Source organism: Macrobrachium rosenbergii, chromosome 15 (genome assembly GCF_040412425.1).
Source record: "Macrobrachium rosenbergii isolate ZJJX-2024 chromosome 15, ASM4041242v1, whole genome shotgun sequence".
NCBI classification, from domain to species: domain Eukaryota; kingdom Metazoa; phylum Arthropoda; class Malacostraca; order Decapoda; family Palaemonidae; genus Macrobrachium; species Macrobrachium rosenbergii.
In genome coordinates this window covers 32,318,888-32,346,144 of record NC_089755.1, presented here as the reverse complement: position 1 = coordinate 32,346,144, position 27,257 = coordinate 32,318,888, and the positions used below count along the sequence as shown (strand labels likewise).

At 37.8% G+C, this 27,257-nt stretch overlaps 1 protein-coding gene across 1 annotated transcript in view; it reads right to left on the bottom strand.

The window, feature by feature from the left end:
• LOC136846304 (non-structural maintenance of chromosomes element 4 homolog A-like) overlaps window positions 1-27,257 on the bottom strand; it is a 59,500-nt gene that overhangs the window by 29,059 nt on the left and 3,184 nt on the right. The window contains exons 2-4 of the mRNA XM_067117106.1: window positions 22,892-22,967; window positions 12,442-12,498; window positions 6,973-7,132 (exon numbers count right to left, since the gene is read on the bottom strand). Coding sequence (XP_066973207.1) covers window positions 6,973-7,132; window positions 12,442-12,498; window positions 22,892-22,924 — 250 coding nt within the window. The 5' untranslated portion in view covers window positions 22,925-22,967. The remainder of the gene's footprint in view (window positions 1-6,972; window positions 7,133-12,441; window positions 12,499-22,891; window positions 22,968-27,257) is intronic.

Here is a 27,257-nt window from a genome sequence, read left to right as displayed (position 1 = left end):
ATCGTTCAGATCTTGTTTTTTTATGCTCCATATATTAATTAGAGAAATCTTTTTACAATATGAAAAGAAGAATCAATTAAAGCATGTAAAAATAAAATTGCAAGAAAATTCCTTGTTTTATGCAGGTTTTTAATATTTTCTCCAAATCATTATGAAATATTTCATTATCTTTACACATGAACAGTCATACCCACCATGTTAACAGAATATCATCTGTATAAAGAGCTTTCTGTTACGACTGTTATTTTATACAAATAATGCATAAGTGAGTGGAGTTTGGCATATTTAATATTACCATATTATCAGCTGTTTAAAGTTCTTCCTGTTATAAGAAAGAACGTTATTTTAAGTTAGCAAATAATATATAATAAAAAATATGATATAATTTATAACTTCCTTTGTTAAACTAAATTTATTCCGCTTTCCTGAAAGGTGGCAAAATGCACTTACGCCGAATGTTGAGTAGACCAGTTTGGATGCACAATAACTTCTAAATCTTACATATGCCAATTTGCTTTTTAATACCATCAAAAGTGTTAAATTGAAATAGAAAATTTCTTACAAATATGAAGGAGAATTCAGCTAATTCAGATATAGTACCTGAGACGACAAATTATCCCAATATTAGGACAATTTTTTTTTTTACAAATGAATGGTTTAATGGGAGTCAAATAGGCCTAAAATGAATAGTAACTGGTAATGTCATGTGTGAACTAAATTATCAGTGCTTCTGGGCATCACACTAAATATTAGGATGTGAATAGCATTCATGAACTGAAATGGGCTAGAAAACCCACTTTTGCTGAATATATGGGATAAACATAATTTACTGCTGTTTTTCTTTGTGTTCGAAAGAATATATGGACTTATCTTTAGATGTTGTTCTTTAATTACATTCAAAAACATTTATTGAACTTTTATTAGTTAATATTTCTCTACTATATAAAATATTTTAATGTTATGTTCCAACCTCTCACTCACTATCAATATTATCTACCACCCATTATGGAAGTTAATAATATAGGGAATTACATCATTTTTGTTTTATGGTTCAACTCATTATGGAGAGTATAAAAATTTTTCTCTCAAGGAGTGACTAATTCAGTCTCCAACCATACGGTTTCAGAATTAGGTCAAAACGACTTATAACCACACAAATACTTATTAACAAATTCATACTACATATTATAGGATTCCCTGCCCTTCACAGATCAGGCAAGGATCATAAGGCCTAGCCAAACATTTATTTTATCAAGAATATTCTCTCATACACCATCTTCCAGTCAATAAGTCGCATGAAATAAGGACTAAACAATTAATTAATTTATTTTAGTATGATTCACTATAGATGTAAATTTGCCTCTATAACCTCTTTGATCAACTGCCTTTCTGGGAAAAACTTTTTAATCTCTTTCTTGTCCAAGTGCTAAATCGAGTCAAAATCCTTAAATGGCAGGTGCAGACCTGATCAGAGCTAACCGTTCCCTAAGGCAGGTCAACTGGTGAATTGAACATGTGCTTTCTGCCATCTTGAAACTTCAGCCATGCTGCCCACATTTCCATGTGGGCAGAACGATCCCAACACCACCTAGGAGGCAGAAAAATGTAATTCCTGAAAGCTATAAAGGGTCTTGGGGAGAAATGCTCGGCCTTAGAATTGCTTGGACGCAACCATAGGATGAATATTCTGTCGGACGCAACCATAGGGTGACTATCCTGTCCCTTGCTCCATTAAACTGCCTATTTCTAACACATGGCTGGCAGTACCCAAAGTAACTTTTGTTGTGAACTTATTCACTTGCCCTCCCTCTCGCTGGCCACCATAAGAGGAGAACTTCAGCTCCTAAATAGTGTGAAAAGTACCAGGATTTAGGTTTTTCATCAGTAAATTATTTCCTATTCGTAATACAAGACTTATTTTCTGTTTCTTTTCATAGTGTGATATACCTACATTGGGACCTGTATTACTTTTTATATTTTGTACTGTTCAATTTGCAAAGCAGTGGCAAGACGTGTAACGTAATCATATGATATTCGAGACACTGGAATCGAGCTCAGTCTAGGCATCTTCTATGCAATTCCTCGATTCCTTCATTACAGTGCCAGTTTCAGTTGAGTAACCATAAGTGTTTTAAATTACAGATTAGGAGTTATTCAACTGAGGATCTGCGTATCATCTTGTTTGCATAGTGGTCCCCACAACCTCATTTTCAACGCCCTTTGAAGCGGGGCATCCCATTGTGTTTCCTTCAGCAAATTCCCAGTCATTTATTCTTCATCTTATAACACCAGAATTACGCTACCATTCTTCTGATGTGTTTTCTTTTGTAATATAATCAATTAAGTTAAACCCCAGAGTTTATCTAATCACTCCCCTCTTGAAGTATGCCTTCAGCCATATTTTGTTGTTTATAATTTTAGCTGACCTCAAGGCCAGAGTCCAGATTGTTGCAAGTAATTAAGGCATACAGGGATCATCCTAATATACCCCATTGATCTAGCAAGACCCCAGCTTTAAAATTATAACAATTCTTATATTCTGATTATGACAAATAAACAAAATGTAATAAACAGTTTTGTTTTTAATGCTGTTAAATGCAAAACATATAGGCCTCCAAATTTTGAGTGCTAAAATAAAATCCTCTTCAGATCGAAAAAATGGTGTATTCCACGTTACAGGAAAAAATTAATACCACAATCCTTGAAAAAAAACAAGCACAATTATAATTTTAACTTCCTTTAAATAGAATATTATTTAGCTCGGCTACCAGGGTGTGCATTGCCTGCATAATATTCAATAGTAAGTGACTTTTTTTTTTTTTTTTATAGCAAGCCTTGTGAAGGAACAGGCTCTTGCTCTATGGCAACCCGTAACCGAGTGACAGAAACAGTTAGTCTGTCATCATGGGTCATCGTGCGCCTGCCCTGCCTGGTCAACAGTTGACTGATAGAGCTTGCTCAACACTGCCATATGCCTTTTGTCTGAAATATTAAAGGAACTGATGCAATATTTTGTATCACAATGGCACAAGTCAAAAAACCCTCACCATAGGTCTTTTATTATCATGACAATTAACATCAGCTTTTCCCTTTTGGAGGCTCCATATATCTGTTAAAACGTTTGAAAAGTTTCTAAACGCTTTTTCCTGTTTAAAAAAGAATTTAACACAAGCACACTGCTCTTCTAGATCACCCATTCTTCAAACTGTGACAAACTACCAAAGTGCACTAAACATACCCTCAATCTTGCATCGTAACTCACAGAGTGAGAGATGTAATACAGTAAACCCAGGGAATTTGCATTCTCACAATTCACAGACTCAGCGATTTGCGGTTTTCTCTATAGAACATATATACACATTATTCGTGGAAAATTTGCCTATTTGCAGTATTTTTAACTGATAAATATTCACAAATTACTGTATTTTCATATAATTTTTGTGACGAAATGCACTTCTTGTGATAAAACTATTAAAATACTCAGGCATAAGCATTTTTAAAGTTTTTTTTTGTGTTTAAAATATCAAAATAGGCAGTTCTAAGTATCTTTATAAAATAGTCAATATTTGTGGATTTGAATGCCAATGATTCTAAGGGGGTCTGTCCCTGAAATTAATAATGTAGGATGTCTACTGTATCATCAGATGTTATGCTAAGTTCAACATTACCACTACACAGCTCATGAGTTCTCTATGAAGGTGAGGTGCAAAACTGTTTAAAAAATAAAGCTTCTTATTAGAGAGAAATCATATATTTTATTATCTATATTGCACTGGATTATTAGAGGCTGGAACTGGATCATGAATACTGTATTAGCCATTACCTAAATATCTGTTAAACATGGGTGGCCAATTCTAATATTATTATTTTATTCAGAAGATGAACCCTATTCATATGGAACAAGCCCACAGGGACAACTGACCTGAAGTTCAAACTTCCAAGAATACAGTGTTCATTTGAAAGAAGTTAACAGAAGGTAATGGGAAATACAGAAAGAGATTAATTATTAGAAAAACTCATATATTAACATATTAATAAATAAATATATAAAAATGTAAGTAAATTTTATTAAAATAAAAGGAGAACTGTATTAGGATTGTAATGCATTGCATCTTCACCTGAACTTCTGAAGTTCCAATTGCATGACATTCTCAAGGAGGTTGTTTCACAGTTCAAAAGTTTGAAGAATAAAGGACCTCTGGAACTGAGAAGTCCAACAGCAAGGCACATTTACTGTATACTGGTGCTGCTGTTCAGTGAATCTGGTTGCTCTCAGCAGGAGAAGGGGATCAGGGATCAATTGTGAATGTGAAAAGGATCAGAGATCAATTGTGAATGTGAAAGATCTCTGTTAAAATACAACTTATGAAAAATTAAGAAACAAGAGATCATCCATCGATAGTCAAAGTAATAACTACTAATATTAGGAAACAGAAACCTACCACCACAAACCACTATATCCAAAAGAGATAAATCTCTGGCAGAAGCAGACATCCACATCAGAGAACAGTATTCTAGTAAAGGGAGCACAATTGACCTAAATAAGTTTCATTAATTTTATCACTGTTATGAATATACATGTATACGGCCTTATGAACAATACCTAACTTTTGTGAGGCATTTGATGAAACTTTCATTAGCTGTTTCTCACAAGTAAGATGTGAGTCAAAAGTTACACCTAGAATAGTTAAAGCTTCAGACTCATTCAGCAAAGTCCCATCCACCTGAAGGGGAGGATGGGGTGGAAGATCTGTAAGAGATCTGCTAATCAATAGTGTTTTTGTTTTACTGGAGTTCAGTCTCATACCCCACCGACTACCATTCACTGATCCGGTCCATGTCCCAACTGAGGCTGAGGGAAACTTCATTTCTTATAAGTGGAGACTTTACTACACCCACAAGTGTTGCATCATCAGCATACTGAACAATCTTGTTTTCCAGGCCAACAACCATATCACTTGTATACACTAAAAATAACAGTGGACCAAGAACACTACCCTGTGGAACTCCAGACACAATAGGTCTTGGTTCACTAAAGATCCCATCAACAGCAACTCGCTGCTGCCTACCTGTAAGGAAATCTTGAAGTAATCCTAAAACATATCCATCCACTCCAAGATTCTGAAGTTTATAAATAAGTGCCTTGTGATTTACTAAATCGAAAGCAGCACTAAAATCTATTTGAATTACTCTGCACTCAAAACCCTTATCAAGGTTCTCTTGCAAATGGCATGTCAAGTCTAATAGAGCAATGCAGGTACCTGGCTGCTTCCTATATGCATATCAACTATCAATTAACAATCCTTTAAATTCCACATACTTATATAGGGGCATTTTTTAAAAATAAGTTTTTCTGCAACTTTGGAGAGCACAGGGCAGAATAGAAATTGACCTGTAGTTACTGCAGTCTGCAGATATGCCTCTCTTGGGAACAGGCAATGTATTATTATGCTTGTGCTCATTGGCAACGATACTAAATCAACATAAAAATTTTTAGAATCCACTAATCTTGGGAGACAACACACAAGAAACTTCTTTTAGAAAACCTTGGGAAGAGACCATCAGGATCTTCTCCAACCCAACTACCAAGATTATCAAGAACTTTCTTGACATCACTAGAGCAAAATGCAGATTTTTTTAAGAATAGGTTCAGGATGACAAGTATCAGGGAGAGGACATCCTCAGCTGATTACTTAGCTTCAAAAGCTTGATAAAGCAGTTCAGTCTTTTCCCTAGGGCCACTAACCAATCTACCATCATCTGTTAGTAGTGGTGGAATGGAAGATGAGCCTGACCCAAAGATAAGTGATGCCAATTTGGTCCACCACAAATGAGGCTGAGTAATTCCTTCAAGTTTCCTCTTCAAGGAATTATTGTAATGTCTTTCGGATGTATGGTAAGTTCTATTTGCAGCATGGCAAGACTCAACAAAAAATGGTGTAATTTTCACTTGAACGATTTTCATCTCCATGTGTTGAATTTGGTATCTTTGTCATGGTAATCTCATCCATATGAATCATCAAACCATGACTGGTCATTTGTCCGCATTTCACTTAATTTCTTGGGATCAGGATCTGATATAGCATCTGAACCATTAAGTGCCTGACAATAGCACTTCTACAGGTGTTCCTTTTTGTAATGATGACTGTCATAACCCTTTTGAAGGTTTTGTCAGCTTTAATTTGTTATTAACTATTTTACTTCTTATAATAAATGTCAGTGGTGTCACATAAACTATTTATGAAAAAACTTTTTCTTGTGTAGCCATAATGGCTGCAGGCTTGGCTGCTTCAACTGCAACTTTATCTTAGTTGTTGCCTACAAGAGGGGGGATCAGTTTCAGTTCCATATTTATGCATTCATTTATGATCTCCTAGGAAAAGGGAACTTTATGGAAATTCGTTCCTGGATGAGTCCCACAGAGCCAGCAACAAAATGAAATAAAAAACTCTGCTTAGTATGAACACATACAAGTTATTACTGGGGTCTTTTAACTTGCTCCAGCAGTATATTTAAAAGATAGCAACATCTTTGCAGGAAACAAACATCAAAACCCTTTTCTCTTACTTCATCTTGACACATATTACATTGATGGTTGCAAAACACAAACTTTAGTAGAATTATCACATACGTTTTCCAGAAAAGGTGCAAAACTGAAAAGACGATGGACTACAACTATAGCAGTGAAAACATCTGTGACACTAAGTAAGAGGGTTCTCCCTAGTGAGGGATATTGAAGTATGATACAGAATCAAGACTCCTTCAGCATAATGACTTGAATCTTGGCTGCACCACAGCATACCAAGTAGCTTAGCAAGAGAAAAATTCTAGCATTGTAAGAGCACATTCTTTTATTCCTTTAACTCCCTTTGAGTTTCATGTAATACATTTTTCATATGCTTAATCACTGATATTTCTTTTTTTACTGATACACTGTACAACAATACAAATACAAATTTAGAGAACACTTACCTTTATTTACTTCTTCATTAGCCAAGCACACCATGGTCCTTAGTTCTTCAACAGGCACACCTGGTTCACCAGCCCTGTCAACTTTTTCTTGCTGGTCAATGAGAAGGGTTCGATAGCGATCTCTAACTACTCGGTTTGCTTCGTTGGACATTCGTTCTTTCTGAAAAGGTTAGATTGGCATTATATATATAGAGTAATTACAAAATAATACTTCTGTGTATTTAGGTACTACCCCATTCTCTCCTATTATAATTCCACTGATACAAAAGATCTTGGTATCCATCAAGGATCAGTACTGACCCCCTCTAATAACAGATATATGATAAAGTATGAATTGTATGAAAATATCTCAACACCCATAGCCAGCCTTTTGAGTGTTTTGGCTTTGTGGTTTGATTACGCTACCTAATAATATAATAATAATAATGTCTGATTATGCTACTAAATGATAATAATAATGTCAATCTCAAGAACTGCATTCAGAAAGTACAGACAAGAAACTGCATAATTAACAAAAGTATTCTGATATTTAACAGACAACATATTCAATACAGTAATATATTAGCTCAGAAGTTCTTATAAAAAAAAAGTTCATCCAGATCACCGATTCCACAAATTTTAACTCTCACAGGGCTGGAGAGATGATTTTGTTCTTGTAAAGAAATCCCTCATTTATCTATATTCACGCTTTCTGAACATAGCACTATCCTGAGGGTCCACAGCACCACAATTTGTATATAAAACAGGTTTTGATTTAGGGAAAACCTATTTTTGGCAGTTGCTGTGAGTCACAGAGGAGTTACACTCTCATCATGGTCACCCTGGGGCTCCATAAAACAGACCAACCAATTACAAAGAATTCTCTTCTAGCAGGTCTCAGCCAGAAGAGTGCTTGTTGGCTGAGTGATAGAATATAAAGGACTTAGAACAGGGGGACTCTATCTCCTGTCCTACAATAACTACCTAGGCTCTACGTCTCACTCCCACACGTGGCAACAGCCTGTTTTGGCCATCTCCATCACACTCTGGTCTGTCCATATATAAATAAAATTTTTTTAAAAGCTATATGATTTGTTATGATTCATGTTAAGTTAAGTATATCTTAGTTTAACCAGACCACTGAGCTGGTTAACAGCTCTCCTAGGGCTGGCCCGAAGGATTAGATTTATTTTTACGTGGCTAAGAACCAACTGGTTACCTAGCAATGGGACCTACAGCTTATTGTGGAATCGAACCACATTATGACGAAAATTGAATTTATCACCAGAAATAAATTCCTGCCTTTATTCATTCTTCATTTGATTCAAGAGAGAGTTATGAGAGAGAGAGAGAGAGAGAGAGAGAGAGAGAGAGAGAGAGAGAGAGAGAGAGAGAGAGAGAGAGAGAGAGAGAAGCAATAGCAATGCCGTTTAAAGTGATGAGCAAACATACTGAGAAAATGGCATTTTGGGGGTGGCAGCCCAATGTAAGCATTTTGAACAAGAGAGTTTTGTGGGGGGGGCCCTTGTCTGCAGGGGAACTTTTGAAAATGTTGTTGGTATAAGAGTATTAACATTAATTAAAATGACATTTTTATAATAAAATAAAGTTTTATCTATACTTACCTAATAATTACATGGCTATACTGTAGCTGTCTCTCGCACGGCAGCTTGAATTTAACAATTTCGCAGGTAACACTTCACAGTTCAGCACAGGTGGCTGGTCCCGCCCACTAATGGGAACACCAGGAACTACTTAGCAAACAACCTCATTCTGTTTATGCCATGGGGAGGAGGGTGGGCTCCGATTATGTAATTACTGGGTAAGTATATATAAAACTTTATTTTATTATAAAAAAGTCATTTTTATATGAGAGACTTACCCCGTAATTATATAGCTAAATCCACACTGACAGGAGGTGGGATACATGAACACATTTTACCTAAAGGCATTAAGCCATGTAATGATTTTGAAATACAGAAAATTGCTAGCATTGAATACAATGCTTGTGTTCCTTGTTAGTTAAGAGAGCCTGCAGTAGAGAATTGCCTCTGGTTGGTGCTCATCTTAACCTGTAGTGGCGTGGCGGTATAGCCAGGATCGCCTCTACTCAAGTGGGAACTTTGCAGTGGAAGAGTAACCCAAACGCTGGCAAATTATCAGTGTGAGCTTTGTGGCGAGGAAGTTTTCCGAAGACCAACAAAGCAATAATATTTGCCCTTGCCCTAGGTGCAGTACCAATATAAATATATCAGATAAGACTGTCACCTGCACTGAAATAAAAGACCACGACCCATCCGCTGATAGTGGTGGGTGCTCCAGGTGCACTGTAGCCCCTGGCTCTCACAAATCTCGGCACCTTACTACAAGGTAAATAGATAGGAGAAAATCCTATTGAAAATATCGGTCCGTGGCGAACACTATATTAAGTTAACCTTAGCCGACAACACTTAAAGTACACAGCGTACCAACATGCGTAAACTCAATTCCTATCAAACATCATTGGAAACTTGGGATATGCATTTCATTACCGAAAATATCGGTCGTGTAGTGAATACAACATTACGTTTATTATGCTAATTGGAAAAGGAAAGCTAACCTTTACCGACATAATCTGAAGTACCCAGAGTACCATTATACAGACATCTCAAATCCTATCAAACATTATCGAGACTTGTAGACATACATCTCATCAACGAAAATATTGGTTCAATAGCGAATGCAATATTTATGTTTTCTTATGCTAATCGATAAAGGTGGTAGTGAATGCAATTTACATTAATTGGTAAATTATGCCACTCAGTAGTTAACCAATTTGATTGAATATTTGCTACTGTAGCGAAAAGATCAACTTGAATCAGATCGTAATAACAAAACAATAAAGTACTGATCCTGAAAGCTGTGTTTGAAGACTACCCGAAAAAGTGATAATATTTCACTAAAACCGGTCTCTGACCGTAAATCTAAGAACTAAGCTGCCATCGACACTTGATGTTACTCAAATGCCAGCAGAAACAGAATGAGGTTGTTTGCTAAGTAGTTCCTGGTATTCCCATTAATGAGCAGGACCAATCACCTGCACTAAACTGTGAAGCGTTACCCGCGAATTTTTTTTAATTCAAGCTGCTGTGCAAGAGGAAACTATAACTATGTAATTACTGGGTAAGTTACGTATATAAAACGTAATTTTATTTGTTGCTTTTGAGTAGCTAGGTATTGGATGGGGGCTAGTTAAGCCAGGGTAAGTGCTTACTGGATGGGAAGGCTGAGAGACCTGCATGGGGAGGGCTGGGCCGGCCTTTGTCTGCTTGGGAACTTTTGTGAATGCTCTTGGTTAAGAGCAATGACATCATTTCACGTCATTTTATTTATCGCTTTTTGAGGGGATGACAAAGATATGTCATGACTATATCATAGGAGTTTTGTTCTTTCATTGGCTGCTTGCGTGTGTGTCCATCCCTTCTCATGCCCTTCTACCTCCCAACCTCAGATGTATAACTCTGACAGTGACAAAGAATTTACGAGTGCTTAAATTTGTGAAACAAAATTATTTTCATATTAAATAAGCTTTTCTGAAGTTGAAATACCAGCACAATGAAAAACTTCAATGGATCATCAAATAACATATTGGTATAAATAACCAGCCATGTTGCATTTAGTTCTTGTTCACTTTTGTTCAGTTGTAACCATTAAATTACACTAGATTGCATTTGAAGGCAATATAGATACATGAAATGTATGTCCATACAAGTTCATGTTAGCTACAGAACAGGGGTTAATTTCTTGTACAACTCCAGGTTAATGTGCACTGTCTGTCACTTTTATGCATGTGTGTGTGTTTCTACAAATTTGACTTTTACATTACAGTATTGTAATAAAGATATACGATCTGTGGTAGTAAATAAAAAACTGACAGCAATATCATACTAATTAATATGGTAGCAATTTGTACAGCAATATGAACTTCCTAAAGCATCATGACACAATCTCTTGAACTGGAATACTGAAGCAGTAAAGCCGTGCAGCTGCTGTCTCTAATTCTTCCTGCTTGGTTTTTCTCTAAGGGTATTCGAGACACCTATTAATCAATTGCCTTAGAAGAAATTCCACCTAAAATCATTGTAAAAGGCAAGGGTAACAAACTTTGTGGTCTATCAACTGACACCACAGGAAATGTCTGAACCTTTCACTCCAAAATTTAGCAGCAATCTCTGCCTCTACCAGTCTGAGCAGTCTCTTCAGATCCTTGCAAAGTCTAGGGTTAATAACTAATTATAGCTTTGGGGGACACTGGAAGCGTAAAGACCAGTCTCTAAACACTTATATTCTGCTAATGGCATGAGCTAGCTGTCAGGCTGTTTTGGGGGCTAAAGATTTCATTTTCTTTAATCACACCAACTCCTTTTAATCTGATATTATGCACTGAAGAAGATGGCAAATTTAAACTCATTTATCTTGAAAACTCATGTATCTTCAGCCAATATATTCACATAAGAAATTCATTTAATCCAACATGTAATTCACTTAATTCTGTGGCATAAAAGGAACTTTAAACTTGTATTTGGTTTAGCACTTGAAACCAAGAAAACTGAATGTAACTTTTTGCTTTAAAGTGATAATTGATGGAAATGACACAATACAGGCAGTAAGATATTATGTAACAATTTTGAAATTTACCCCAAGGAGAATAGGCACTATAAGAGAGGCACAATTATTATTATCAATGCCCTTGTATCATCATTATGCAATGCTTCCTTAAAGTCTGTGGCCCTTCTTTGGATCTATGCCCAAAGGGCAAGAAAGTCCTGCCATGGTTCAGTTTTATTCAGGTGTTCAGAAAACATGCTGTAAAGTAAAAAAATGAAAGTTTAGGGTTTCAAAGTAATCCAATTTTGATATGAATAAAGTGCTCTTTTAATAAAATTTTGATATAAATGTGCAACTGATTACCATTTATAATATCCATCACATTGATCAAGAAAATGAGCTATAAACAAAATCAAGTAGCAGGAGCAATGGTTTAAATTCATCTCAAATTCTGGCATAGTTACATCATTTGTATCAAAACGTGCCTGCATATGACAGCAATCTTCATAATGTTCACTGTACATGAAGTTTAGTGACAATATCTTCAACAGTTTCTTCAGGCATACCGAATGGAATGGACTGACAGGAGACAGCAGAGATCAACGCTATATGCCTTAACCATACACAGTACATGGTGGGACATAAAGATCAGGGGACTCCTATTCCCTTAGATTCAGACATTTGCCCCAGAGCAGACTTGCACAGTCTGACGATTGTCTTTTACTTTAAAGGCCTATAATTTTTAATTTCTTATTCTGATTCACTAGCCAAAATAAGACTTTATCTTACCAATTTACAGGATATTTAATAAAGGAACTGTCACAGAAATACATCACAGATGCATAGTATCTGTTCAATGGAATACACCTAGGTCATTCTAAACTACAAAGCAACATTTCTTACCATCTCCATCAACTCCCTCTGCGTGAACGATTCACGACTTGAATCTGACACAGTCATCTGAAAATAGATAAGGTTTGTATCAAGCTATATACATGTCTTTTTCTTTAATCTAATAATGGACAATAAATCCATCAGAGACAATCAACATTATATATATATATATATATATATATATATATATATATATATATACTGTATATATATATATATATATATATATATATATATATATATATACAGGCAGTCCTTGGTTATCAGCAGGGGTTCTGTTCTAGGGGTGTGATGTTAACCAAAAATCGCCACTAACCGAAAATCGGCGATATCCGGGGGCTTTTTCGGCGATTTTCGGGCTCATCAGTGCCGAAAAATGCCGATTTTTGGTTTTCGGCGCCTCTGTTAGGCATGTATTAGCGCCAATACCCAATTATTGGCGCCGATAAGCGGAAAATCAGTGATTTTTGGCGCCGAAAATTGCCGATTTTCGCCGCAAGACATGCCCCATAAAACTGGATTGCCATTAACCGAGCCTGCCATTAACCAGGACTGCCTGTGTATACTGTATATATATATATATATATATATATATATATATATATATATATATATATATATATATATATATATATATATATATATACACACAGGCAGTCCCTGGTTAACAGCGGGCTCAGTTGACGATGATCAATACTATGGCGCTTGTTTAGTGACGAAAATCGGCAATTTTCGGTGCAAAAATCACCTATTTATGCTTATTGGCATCAATACACAGCTAACAGAGGTGACGATAACCGAAAATCGGCGCTTTTCAGTGCTGATAAGCCCAAAAATTGCTGAAACAGCGGCGAAAATCACTGATTTTTGGTTATCATCACACCCTCAGAACGGAACCCCTGCCGATAACCAGGGACTGCCTGTATACATACATACATACATACATACATATATATATATATATATATATGTATATATATATATATATATATGTATGTATATATATATGTACATATACATATATATATATATATTATATATATATATATATATATATATATATATATATATATATATATATATATATATATATATATATATATATATATATATATATATATATAATGTACATACATATACATACACATATATATGTATATATATACTGTATATACATATATTTATGTACATTTATACTGTATATGTATGTATGTATATTTTATATATATATTTTATTTATATATATATATATATATATATATATATATATATATATATATATATATATATATATATATATATATATATATATATATATATATATATATATATAAATACAGTCACATGAACTCTCTTTCAACTGTTACTTTTCTGTAATGTTCTAGAAATTTTACACACAAAAGCAGTTAATATGCTACACAGTGCTTTTTTTAACTGACATGAACGATTCCAAATTCAGGGTTGTTACAACCTACTGGATAGTGCCATTCCTTGACAACCCAGTCACCTACTCAATAGTGTGGGCAACTTAACATTACAAGCCAATGGGCTTTGCCTAATGAAGGAGGAAAGGCCACTGGATACTCTTAATCAAGTGGATGTGGCTGTACCTAGTTAGGAGAAATCTTTAAGGATTGTGATTATGATGTCAAAGAATTTGTAACATCACCTAGATATAGCAATATTCTTTCTAAGGAAAAAACAGATTTTAAAAGTTATTTGAATATTTCCTAAGTATACAAACACAGCCTTTCATATAGATGCGTCCTTCAGCATGAGCTGGAAATTGGTTGTTGAAAACTTGGTAAAAGGTAGTTAATCAGGTGGTTAACAGGTAAAGTTGGGGGGTGAGTGGGGGAGAATCTGTCACTCACCACCCTTCGCACTCACTTTCCTTCAACTGCAGGGACTGAGGTCCTATGCCAGACACCTGCCCTGAATACCTATAAACCTAAAAGTTCTTCCAATAAGCGAGGGGTGGGCTTACCCTCCCATCACCATGAGCCCTCACTTGGGAAGGGAAGCATACCTCCTGCTCTGAGGACAAGTAGGCCTATCTGATTACTTCACAAAGCCAGAAAGAAAGTGTTCTTAAACACTTCCTTTTTGCAAATATCTGTACAAATGAAAAAACACTTACACTCCAGCCACTGAAAGTGAGTTCTTTTCGAATAGTATCTACGTGTACAAACTACGCAAAGCAGCACCTCATCCAGGTCTCCATCTACAAAATCTCGAAGGGAGGGGATTGAGGAACTCTTGGCTCTCTAATATAGTACAGACAGATCCTGAGTTTTTACACACACACACACATGAATGAATGAGAATGAAAGAGATCCCTACCCTCTGAATGCCAGACAAGATAAAGCTAAGAGGAAAGTCTTAAAAATAAGGTCTATGTCAAAGCCTTAAAAGAGAGGCTCAAAAGGCACCCTGATAAGACTCCTGAGAACTAGGAACACATCCCACTCAGAGAATTGAAGTTCCTGAGGGGGATAAGACTGTTTGAAACTCCTCATTAGCACAGACAGTTCCATCAATTAGGAGAGGTTTAGTCTCTTCAATCTGAAAAGCTGCAATAATGCAGTGATAGCCTATTACAGTACTACAGAGATTGAAGGGTGCTTGTCTTAGCGATGGTAGATGAAGTCTGTAAGCAGCTGAACAGACCCTCCAACCAGAGTGATACCCCTCCTATGAAACCAATTGCAGAAGATGGCTCACTTTCTGATAAGTTTGCTGAGGAATGTCAAAGGTAGCCTGACATCTCCTTCACAGCCCTGCGAAAAAAGCCTCTCTCAGGAGACACTAGGAAACCATCCAGTGTGAAGCTGCAGGAGAGCACTGCCTGATGGTACTGGCAAACATGTGGCTGACACAGGAGGGTGGGCCACTACGGCAGCCCTCTCAACACCTCAACCTGGAGAGTCAAGTTTAGTTTGTCAACTCTTAATGTTGACTTGTGGCAAAGACAAAAAGTGAGTTCATTATGATTGTTGCATAAAATGTACTATAATGACAAACATCCTCTGCATTCTTCTTTACCTGACCTAGCTGTTTTTGCTCAAAACACTAGACAGGATGCTGCTGCAATCAGTGCATCATTTTCTAGCATCAGGTTTAATACTAATCAGTTTGCTAGAAGCTTTAACTTGGTTACAACTAAAATGTGGAACAGTTTGACTAATGCAGTTGTGGAATCTTCTGATTACCAAATATTTAAGCGAGGAGCAAATTCATTCTTGTTCTCTGCTGACGTCTCCTGAATTTCAGGTGCATCAGTTCAATTTTCTATTCCCTCATATCTATTTATTTAACACTTTTTCCTACAACTTGTCTCTCTTTGCAGGCTGATTTCCCTTGGGAGCCCTCTCGGACTGATAGTTTGTTGACTCTTGTCCTAAGGGTTTTTAGCTGAATATGGAATGGAATATACAATTTTGGCCAAAGACCAAGTGCTGGGACCTATGAAGTCATTCAGCACTGAAAGGGAAATGGAGAGTAAAAAGGTTTTGAAGGTGTAACAGAAGGAAAGCCTCACAGTTGCACTATGCAACAATTGTTAGGAGAGGGTGGAAAGTAAGATGGAAGAAAGAAAATATGAACAGAGTTACAGTAAAAGGAATAAAAACGGTTGCAGCTAGGGGCTGAAGGGATGCTGCAAAACTTTAAGTAATCCCTACTGAGGCGCACTGATGGCACTATACCCCTATGGGAGGTTTTTAGCTGATGATTTAAAGAAAGAAAGAAAGAAAAAAAACCAGCAGATCACACTACCACTCAGCTTGAGGCCAACAAGGAGCCACCAGTCATGTGGAGAACTGGGAAACACTGTTTTTCACACTGCAAAGGAGTTTAAAAAGTGGAAACAAAAAGCATATATGTCCAGGTTGACCCAGGCGTGCTGAAACGCATCTTAAATCTCCTCCTACAGGTCCAGAACCAGAGAACAGAAAACTGAAAGTTTTCTGTTCAACCAGATCATAAACAGACTGAACATGGAAGAACCCCATTACTCAAACAACCTCTCCGCTACTCAATGGTTTAGAGACCACTCTGTCTCCACCATCTGACACTCCACCTGCCCAGAATGTATCTTGCAGCCTACTCACAGCTTGAGAAACCGCCCACTCGTACATCTGCACCGCCAACTGACAGAGTGGGAAATACTGTTCCCTCACTTGTTGATGCAAGCCAGAAGTCTTGCTGTCGTTCATCAACACTACCAAGTGACCTGTCAATTGCTCATGAAACACTTACAATGCTAGCCATGCTAATTGCATCTTGTGGATGCCGATTTGTAGACAAGGAACATTCTATCCTTTGGCCACATATCTAATACAAACTTTCCTCTTAAGTGTGCGCCCCATCTCTCTTTCAACACATTTGAAAACCAATGCATTTCCAGAGGTGGGAACTCATTTTAAGAGGTTTCTGTCAGCTATCCACCACGCTAAGCCCTACTTTACCTACCAATTCAAAGGAACAAGGCAGGAAAGTGATCCTGAAAAGCACACCAGTTCCATTTCACCTGCCACTGAAATGGCAACAGGTGGCTCCTCCTGTGAGGCACGAGCTCCTTTAGCAACAGATGACCTAAGACTACCTGCCAATGCTGAGTGAGTTGTTCCTGCCAGAACAACGACTGCACCACTACCTCCCTGAGGTTGCTCATATGAGAGTCCACTGGATAGGCCCCGTATGCTGCCAAATCTATGGGCATGTCCAGGTATTTTGTTTGCTACATGGGAATGAGATCGAACTTCTACAGGTTGATCCCAATTCCCAACTCGTGACAAAAAGTGAAAAGATGATCTCTGTCCTGAAAGAGTCACACCTCCGTGGATGACAAGGCCAACCAATCATCTAGCTACTGCAAAAAGCAAATATTCTTTAAATGAGCCCATTATTATTATTAAAATAGTTTACCCAGACCACCGAGCTGACTATCAGCTCTCATAGGGCTGGCCCGAAGGATTAGGATGAAATACCAGGTCTGGACCTGAGAACCTAGAACTGGGACCAAATAGGTCATTTGCATGATGATGAATGAATGAAAATGAAATTTAAAAGAAAAAACTGTATAAGGTACGTATATGCTTTTACACTGGAACAGCCCAAGATGACACCAGGTGAATACAGGCAGTCCCTGGTTTATGACGGGTCCGGCCTATGACGTTCTGAGGTTACGACGCTTTTCAAATATATTCATCAGAAATTATTTCCTGGTTTACGATGCATGTTCCGGGGTTACGACGTGTCATACACCGATCCAATGGAAGAAATATGGCTCCAAAATGGCAGAATAATAAAAATTTGGAGGCTTTTTTCATAAAGAACTCAATAAAAATGCAGTTTACTTCGTTTTCAATACACCCAAAGCATTAAAAGTAAGATTTTCTTAGGATTTTTTACAATTTTCAAAGATTTTTCGGTTAACAATGATTTTTGGTTTACGACACGGCGTAAAAATGGAACCCCCGTCGTAAACCGGGGACTGCCTGTAATCGGGTAAACACCTGGCGACACCCAGTTCAAAGCATAACACCTTGAACTGATAGATGGTCCCACTGCAGACAAAATGGAACTATTTCCAAGAATTTTGATGACTGGGTACTAGAAAGTATGCATCCTTCAGATCTATAGAAAGCATGGAATCCACCCTCTCTGTTGGATATTCCAACACAGTTTCCATCTTGAATCAAGTCTGACAAGATCCCTTCACACAAACAACAAGCCAACATCTTAATAAACCACTACGCAAAAATCAGCCACCTACGCAAATACAAAGAAGACAGACACATCTACAGACGCAAACAACAGTTCCCATTAGATTACACAGTAATACTAGCCACAACAGAAGACACTGCTAGAATCATTAAACAACTTAAAAACTCTGCAGCCATGGGCATCGATAACATTTCAAACATTCATTTAAAACATCTAGGTCCCCATGGCACACAAACACTGACAAACATAGCCAATTATTCATATGCACACTGCATTATACCACACATTTGGAAACTGGGGAAAATAATAGCACTTCTAAAACCAAACAAAACACCTACACAAGCAGCTTCATACAGACCTATAACTTTACTCTGCACACCATCAAAAGTAGTAGAACACCTCATCTTACGCAAAACCACACCACACATACCACTGTCACCCACTCAACATGGCTACAGACCACACCACTCCACAACAACACTACTCACCAACCTTACACAAAAATACAAGATGGCATTAACTCTAGACGCCCACCACAAAGAACACTGCTAATCACAATAGACATAAGTAAAGCCTTTGACGCCATCTCTAGACCACTTCTCATCAACAAAGTTTACAACACCACACTACACAACAACACCAAACGCTGGCTCGCCAATTACTTAACAGACAGACAAGCATTTGTACACTACAATGGCGAGTCATCCAAAATCAGAAACTTCCCGAACGGCGTCCCACATGGCTCCGTCCTAAGCCCAACACTTTTTAATCTATTCATGCATGACATACCAACACCACCTAACACCATATACATCTCCTCATATGCAGACGATCTAACAACCATATCAATACATGCAGACAAAAACGTATGCTCCACACAAGTACAGACTTACATAACACAACTTGAAAACTGGCTCACACAAAACAGATTACAGGTAGCACCAACAAAATCCACAAGTACACTACTCACTAGTCACAACAAAGAACATCAGTACAGACCTACAGCAACGCTGAACAACACCACAATTCCACACACACACGAAACAAAAATCCTAGGAGTCACATACAACACTTCAATGTCATTTGCTCACATGTCAGTAACATCATCAAGAAATGCAGACCTAGACTAAATGCACTAAGATCACTAACAGGCACAACATTTGGACAACAAAAAGAAACGCTCATCACAGTATACAAACAATACATCCGCTCCATAATAAACTACGCCAGCCCAGCCTGGCACCCTGCCATATCCAACACACAACTAAACAAACTACAAATAATACAAAACACAGCTCTTAGAATCATCCTTGGCAGTACACAATCCACACCAATAGAACACTTACACGCCAAAACCAAGATTCTCACCATCAGGCAACACTTAGACATGAGAGGCACACAATTCTTGGCATCGGTCATAAACAACACAAACAGCCCATGCTATTACCTTCACGACCACCCTCCAATACACAGGCAAATAGCGAATACACCACACAGACACTATACAAATATCTTGAATTCTATACCACCACCCACAAACATCACACAAAACAAAAAGCACATCCATACTCACCTCACCAGACAAGCACTTAATAACCTTCCCAACAACAAAATACTCGGCAACCCCCCACCCAACATAAGCAGCACAGAAACACAGCTCTCAAGATTGGAGAGAGTACACCTGACTCGACTTCGCTGTGGTCATCACCAATCACTAAACACCTACAAACACCGTGATAGACAACACCCAAACAGACATATGTCCACTCTGCCAAGTTAGTCCCTACACAATTACACATCTCTTAGTAGATTGCCCTAACTTGGCAGCCCTTAGACAACAACACAACATCCACACTACCACACAGTTATGGTCAGATCCAGTAAGCGTGGTGTCCTTCTTGCGCGGTGCAGGCTTCCTGGCATAACAGAGTCTGGGGAACCACAACAACAACAACAACAACAATCAAGTCTGTGACAAAAACATGTTCAGGGAAGAGTAGTCAGTCTCCAACCTCCAAGCACTCTATGACTTCTACGGCACCCTTCTCCAACACTATTATTATTAAAAAAAAAAAGTTTAACCACACCACTGAGCTGACTATCAGCTCTCATCGGGCTGGCCCGAAGGATTTGGATGAAATGACTGGTCTAAACTAGAAGACTAGCACTGGGACCAAATAGGTCATTCGATATGGTGATGAATGATTGAAAATGAAATTAAAAGTTGCACAAAGGCATATGCTCTCATACTGGTACACACTCATACAATAAATACATTTCTGGGCTCGACCTGTGTCAGCCAGTGAAATGGTTCCAATAGCACACATTTCTAGGTATAAATCCCTTTTATACTCATGTTTCCATATATATGCATCTACCTCTGCCAACAGGGCCAAAGACATCTGCATGCCCAGAGGGTGGAAGTGGAATCTGTTTGAGGGCTCTGAAAAGGGAAGAATAACGTCCTTGAGCAGAAGCCTGTAACTATCCTGAAGGATGGCTACAACCCAGGGCTCTATTCCCTGCTACTGCCACACAGCCAAATGGCAAGGGAGGTAACCTCCTAATCATGGCAGTGGAGGAGGGGGATCACCACCCTTAGCAGCCCCCTTCCCTTTTCCCCCTTTCCTCCCTTCTTGGCCCTACCAGCTGGTGGGGGACAAAAGGGCTGAGAGAACTCTTCAACTTCCTCGGAGGATGAAGACTGGGCTACTTAAAGACCATTCTGAGATTCCAGATGTGGAGGACTTTGCCAGACCCAGAGGTTTGGCAGAAGCAAGCAAAAGGCTCAAATGCAGGTTATAAGACAATCTCTGGAATGCACAGCTCCCCAATCCACCGCCACCTCCTCATTACTCTTGGGAAAGAGTAGAGAAGAGCCTAACACTGAACTGTCCCAAAGCATGACACTACTCTCATGTGACACTTGCCTTGAAAAGAGAGGAAACCATGTATATCCTCCAAAGAAAGTACTGTAGTTCACTTACTGGCTGGCAATTTGGTGTGCTAAAAAGGTCAGAACCCTACCTCCTGAAACCAACAATCTCCTAAAATACTACCTTCCTATTCCTGGCATACACTGTTAATGCATTTAACCATAGGTCAAATCACAAATGGTCTGGAGGGGCATCACAAAAAATGCCTCCAATGCAGCCACCTCTAATGTGGTGAATTGAATACCTTCCTGACATAACCTCTCTAACAGAAGGTTACTCTTAAACAAATCCCCACAGACTGGCATATACAGTGCTACTAGGAGAAGCCCCAGCATTCTGTACCATATATTTCCTCTTCTAGCATGAAAGTGGCAGCGAAACTTCCTGATCTATGGATTGGGGCATTCACCTTCTCCAAAACAGCAGGCACTAACTTTGACCACAGCAACAGGACCAAAGGTCATGCCTCTACAGCAATCCCATAGGTAACTCCATAAACAAGACTGTTGGCCAGTATGAAGCTGCAGTTGCCTCCCCCAGGTTATTCCATCTCCATACACTGGTGCTACAACTCAGCCCACATGGGTTCCTTCTCTAGCTAATGAAGGAGTCACATCAAAACTTTGCTCCTAGGGTGTTCCCTATCCCATAATGAGCCAGACATGCCCCTTGCCAAAGAAAAAGTACGAGACACAGCAGAGTCGGTGTCAGAACCTCATTCCAACACAGACATTGTGCAGGAGCTCCAATGATGTCCTACAGACACCTGAAACATCTGAATCATAGTCAGAATATCATAGGACGACACAACTGCTGATGGAGCACCTCTCTCAGAAGCAGTTAGGTCTTCAAGTGAAAGGTTGTGGTCAAGTTTCTCAGGCATAGTGCTACCCTTCCTAGAAGTAGCACTTGCAAAAGGAAGAAGAATGGAACATGGGGATAGGAAGGAACTAGAAGAATTTGGATGCATCCCTGAAGGAGTTCCCTGCTTTTCCCAAGGAAGCAGGGAGCTGGCGAGTACCTTTCACTCTTCTTCCCCTTCCTCCTCCTAAACTGAATCCCAAACAATACATTCCTTACAAGGAGAAGCCCTAGAACAGAACTTCTACCAGCAAGAAGCACAAACAGAGTCAGAATTCTTTGTTACAGGTGACATGAACCACCATCAAGGGCAGCAATGTCCCTTCAAATGACTCTGTTAGTTTTTATTCATATGGGCAAAAAAAAAAAAAAAAGGGAGCAAGGCAACAGAGATACAATAAAACACAAGAAAAAGGCAGAGCCCACTACTCATAAACAAATCCATACCATCTGTTAACCATCTGGTTAACTACTTGGTTACCGAGTTTTCAACAACTGATTTCCAGTTTATGCTGAAAAATACTTACATAAAAGGCAGTGGTCTGTATTCCCATATATATGAATATATAATCTTTGCCATCTTAAGGGGTTTAGACTCAATTATTGACAGAAAATCTGGCACTTTAATTTTTTCAAATCAACAATTTACACACCAGACATAAAAACACTGAATTACCAATCCTTTAATATTTCACAGTAAATGGACTTTACTGAGGTAACATAAAATGAGAACTAAATGTACCATTTTGCCAAAAAATACATTACACATCTAAAATAATTGTTGTTAGCATAATATGAATTCTCTACTCCACATACCATATTACAATTCTTGTGTGTGTATTTTCATAATAAAAAAAAACTATAATAATGTGCATACAATGATACATGAAAAATAATCATGCACAACAGCCAACAAAAGTCCCTATTCTTACCGTGCCACTTCTTGACGATCCTGATCTCGACATTGTTCAAATTTGAGAAGTTACTATGCTTCAATGTAGTTTCTTCCTGAATTAAGAGAAGTGTTTATGAAAATGCATTCACACACACACACACACACACACACACACACACATATATATATATATATATATATATATATATATATATATATATATATATATATATATATATATATATATATATAGAGAGAGAGAGAGAGAGAGAGAGAGAGAGAGAGAGAGAGAGAGAGAGAGAGAGAGAGAGAGAGAGAGAGAGAGAGAGAGAAATTAAAACTAATGACTAAATTTCAATTAACAATAGACAGATAATTCTTTACACTATAGTAAAAACCAGGGCACTTTGCAGCTAAACCCTGCCCACTGCACGCCAGTGATTGGCCAGCTCTGGAAAAGGGAATGGCGTCACATTAATTAACGGTCCATATGATTACCAGTACTGATTTGGCCCCATTCTGTGATGAGCTCTGTGCATGAATGATGACACCATAGATTCGAGCTCCTGGAGATGTGAAGTATGCAACTGATATCTCCGATAAAAGCTACACAGTATTAAGTTGTATAATATCATTATGAAGATCTTGGATCATTCTGTCTGTGCATCTTTTTTTCTTCTTTTGATCATGAGCAGCCTAAATACACAAGCATCTTGCTTTATTTTTCTTAATTGGTATTGGCCTACATAAGCTGTTCCACACAGACCACATTAATTGAAATGAAGCATAGACTTATGCAGCCAGTTCCGATATTAGGGAATTAATTCATCATAATCCTGCATGTCTAATGTGCTAATATCATTGTCAGATTTGGCCTACATATCAATTTCTTATGTTTGGAGGCAATGACAGGGCATAGGCCTACATCAATTTCTTACTGCAAATAGTTTTCTTTCCCATATCTGTTGGAAATAGAGTAGCTTTTAATTAATATCATAAGTTTTGACCCCACGATATATAATGTATATGCATATGGTGGAATTTACACATATAAGCACGTGCATATGCACATACATGTGCACATGCATCAATGGCCATAGTAATTGTAAAGCCACTTATACCACAGAGAATATAAGTAAAGCTTGTGGGCATGTAGTCGATGGCAAACATAAACCAATCATAGGGCTGTTTCAGTTTTACACACAACTACCGAACTGCTCTCAGCGAATTACATAGAAAATATATTTACAAAAGGGATAACAAATTATATTAATGTAAAATGATTAAATATGTACAGTATAAGGCTGCTGTAGCATTTCTATGAAAATGCAGGCTATGGTAGGAGGGCACCATAAGATACGTAACGAAATAAGAACAAAATAAATGATAGCCGAAAAATACATGTATGACATGGCCCAAACCAGTCTGATTCATTTGAATTTGGGGGCATTCTTGTAGATCACCCTGTTGGACAAAAGGATACATTAGTGTCAGGAACTCACTCTCTCTCTCTCTCTCTCTCTCTCTCTCTCTCTCTCTCTCTCTCTCTCTCTCTCTCTCTCTCTCTCTCTCTCTGTGTTAAGAGAATATTCTAGCAGACTATATTCATAAAGATCTCGATTACTTTTAATTAAAACAAATGACTATATTTCAATCAACAATAGTAGGCATAATTATTTACACTATAAAAAATATGAATAGGTCTAGGCTTATTCATTCTGCAATGTTCGGTCACCATATGAAAAGTGTTCAAAGACACTAAAAGGACAATAATAGCAACAACAAAAACAAGAATAACCACAACAAGAACCACAATAAAAAGGCTGAATATAAGGTAGGCCTTTAATCCAAACATTGCAACTTGCATAAACAGACAAAAAGACATTGGATATTATATTGGTTTACATTATTTTTTATGATTCTATGATCCTATTATTTCAAAAGGAGAAAATTCTCAGCAAATTATTCCAGTATGACTCGTATAGCCCATCATACTGTAACTTTAAGCTATACATAGGCATATTCTGGTTTTATAGAGAGCAGTCACTGCTAGTCATCCCACCAAATGTATAAATGATTTCAATGAAATCAATTTACAACCTTGAAAATGTAGTAAAATTTCCTGAAATCCAAGTGAAAAATATCAGTCTGCATTGCTCTACAACATTCTTTGTGTTTAAATTTAAAATGGTGAACCCTTGACAATATCAGATGGTAATTATCATTGTCCTGCAATTCAAGTGCACTGATTCGAACTCAGACATTTATTGTGTCACCTCTGTGATCAGCTGAACCTCATTTACGAAAAACTACATTGCTGCATAGCAGAACACTCTTTATGTCATTCATATTTTCCTTTTTTTTTTCAGCATTTACAGGGAAATGTGGATTATGACTTTATTTCAGGAGATAATATAACATTTCCTTTCAATAATCAGCAGAACTTATTTTAGCCCTGTAATACAATCATTGCTAAATTAATGAAAATGAAAAGAACCACAGATTAACCAACTTTGTGAGACCATTGCCAAACAATCAGCTTCAAGGGATGGTCATGACGTAAACAATGGGGCAGGGCTTACCTGAAAAGAACCATGGATTTTGCTATAAATGAAGATGATGCCACAGAAGGATTAGTCAAATACAGTTCTGGAAAATCATTTTAAAAAATCTGGAGTGGATGCAGAGTAGTGAGACAGGGATAGACATGAGAAATCCTAACCTTTCCCAGAATGCTGTGTCCTGACCTAACCAGACCTTACTTTCCTAACCTAACTTAGGGCACCACAAACTGACCTGGCCATGGGGGTTTCAGCAACCCCCTGGACCCTGCCCCCCTCCCCCCCAAAGCAACACTGAATATCTCTGTCTCCCTACTCTGCATGCTACCAAAAAATTTATATAAATAATATAAACCTATATTATAGGCTATAGAGAATTCCTCTGTATCAGGGGAGAATAGGCTCCAAGTCTTTCCATGGATGTTGAAGACTGGATAAAACTCTAATAATGTCTATGTTTTTAGACTTTCAAGCATACCAACAATAAGAAAAAGTTCATTGTAAAAATCATACATATTAAGACAAGAAAAATAAACTATAAGACAATAGAATAATTATAAATCACTGTCTAGGAGGCAAACTTGCTGTACTAGGCTTACATGAATAAGTAAAAATCCTATGATTTAAAAAAAATAAATTAATACATGAAACAGTTGCTTGATGATTGGTGCTCTGTAGCCATAAAAATAGTGTAAAATGAGCAACATATGCTAAGTCAGAAACTTTCAACACACACTTTAAAAACACAAAATGTAGTTTCAAGCCACAAATACAATAATGGTTTAAAAAAAAATTGGTAGAACTACAGTATAGCTCACCTTCTATAATTAACCTGGAATTTTACTTTTTCTATGGTGTTTTGTTGCTTGTCAAGAATTTACCATTTCAAGCAGTCCCCGGTTAACGGTGATCCAGTTTTGCGGCGCTTGTCTAGCGACGAAAATCAGCAATTTTCAGCAACGAAAATCACCGATTTCCGCTTATCGGCACTGATAATTGAGCATTGGCGGCGATACATACCTAACAGAGGCACTGATAACTGAAAATTGGTGCTTTTCAGTGCCGATAAGCCCCGAAAATCGAAGAAAAAGCACCGAAAATAAAGAAAAAGTGCCGAAAATCGCCGATTTTCAGTTATTAGCCATTTTCAGTTATCATCACACCCTCAGAATGGAACCCCTCCTGATAACCAGGGACTGCCTGTATTTTTTGTCGTTTGCCATTGATTAACCTGTAATTAACCTCAGAACTTTATCCAACAAGGTAGGGGACCCCTTGGGAATGCAGGGTATTGGGTGGGGTAGACCACGGGGAAAGAGAGTTGATATGTTATTTTATGCTGGCCATCCTGGAATGCTATCGTGCATGTGCCGTGTTATAGGGGAACTTTTGGTAAAAAGTGGAGCTGCAAAGTGAGGAAAATGGTGGGAGAGGGAGTGACACAGTCAGATAGCCTATATACATATCCAGCCAATTATTTTACATTATGAACTCCAAATTGAGGAAAACCCTCTTAAGCATGTGTACTAAAGGCAAACGGCAGTTTGAGGAAAGTGGAGATAGGGAGGGATCGAGAGCGGCCCCCAAGCTAAGTAACACGGCCTACTACTAAGAGACTTTATCAAAGCAGAGCGGTTATGCAATGAAACAAGGTTTTCGGCAACACCTTTTATCAAAGCATCGCGCCGCTAATGGGGAAGTGGTGAAAGTTGGCGATTTTCGGTTGTCATCACATCGGGAATAACCCCACCGATAACTACCTAATTTTTGAAAGTACTTTATAACCTAATTTACCTAATTTTTGCAAGTATTATTTAGTACCTAAGTTCAATAGTTCTGGTA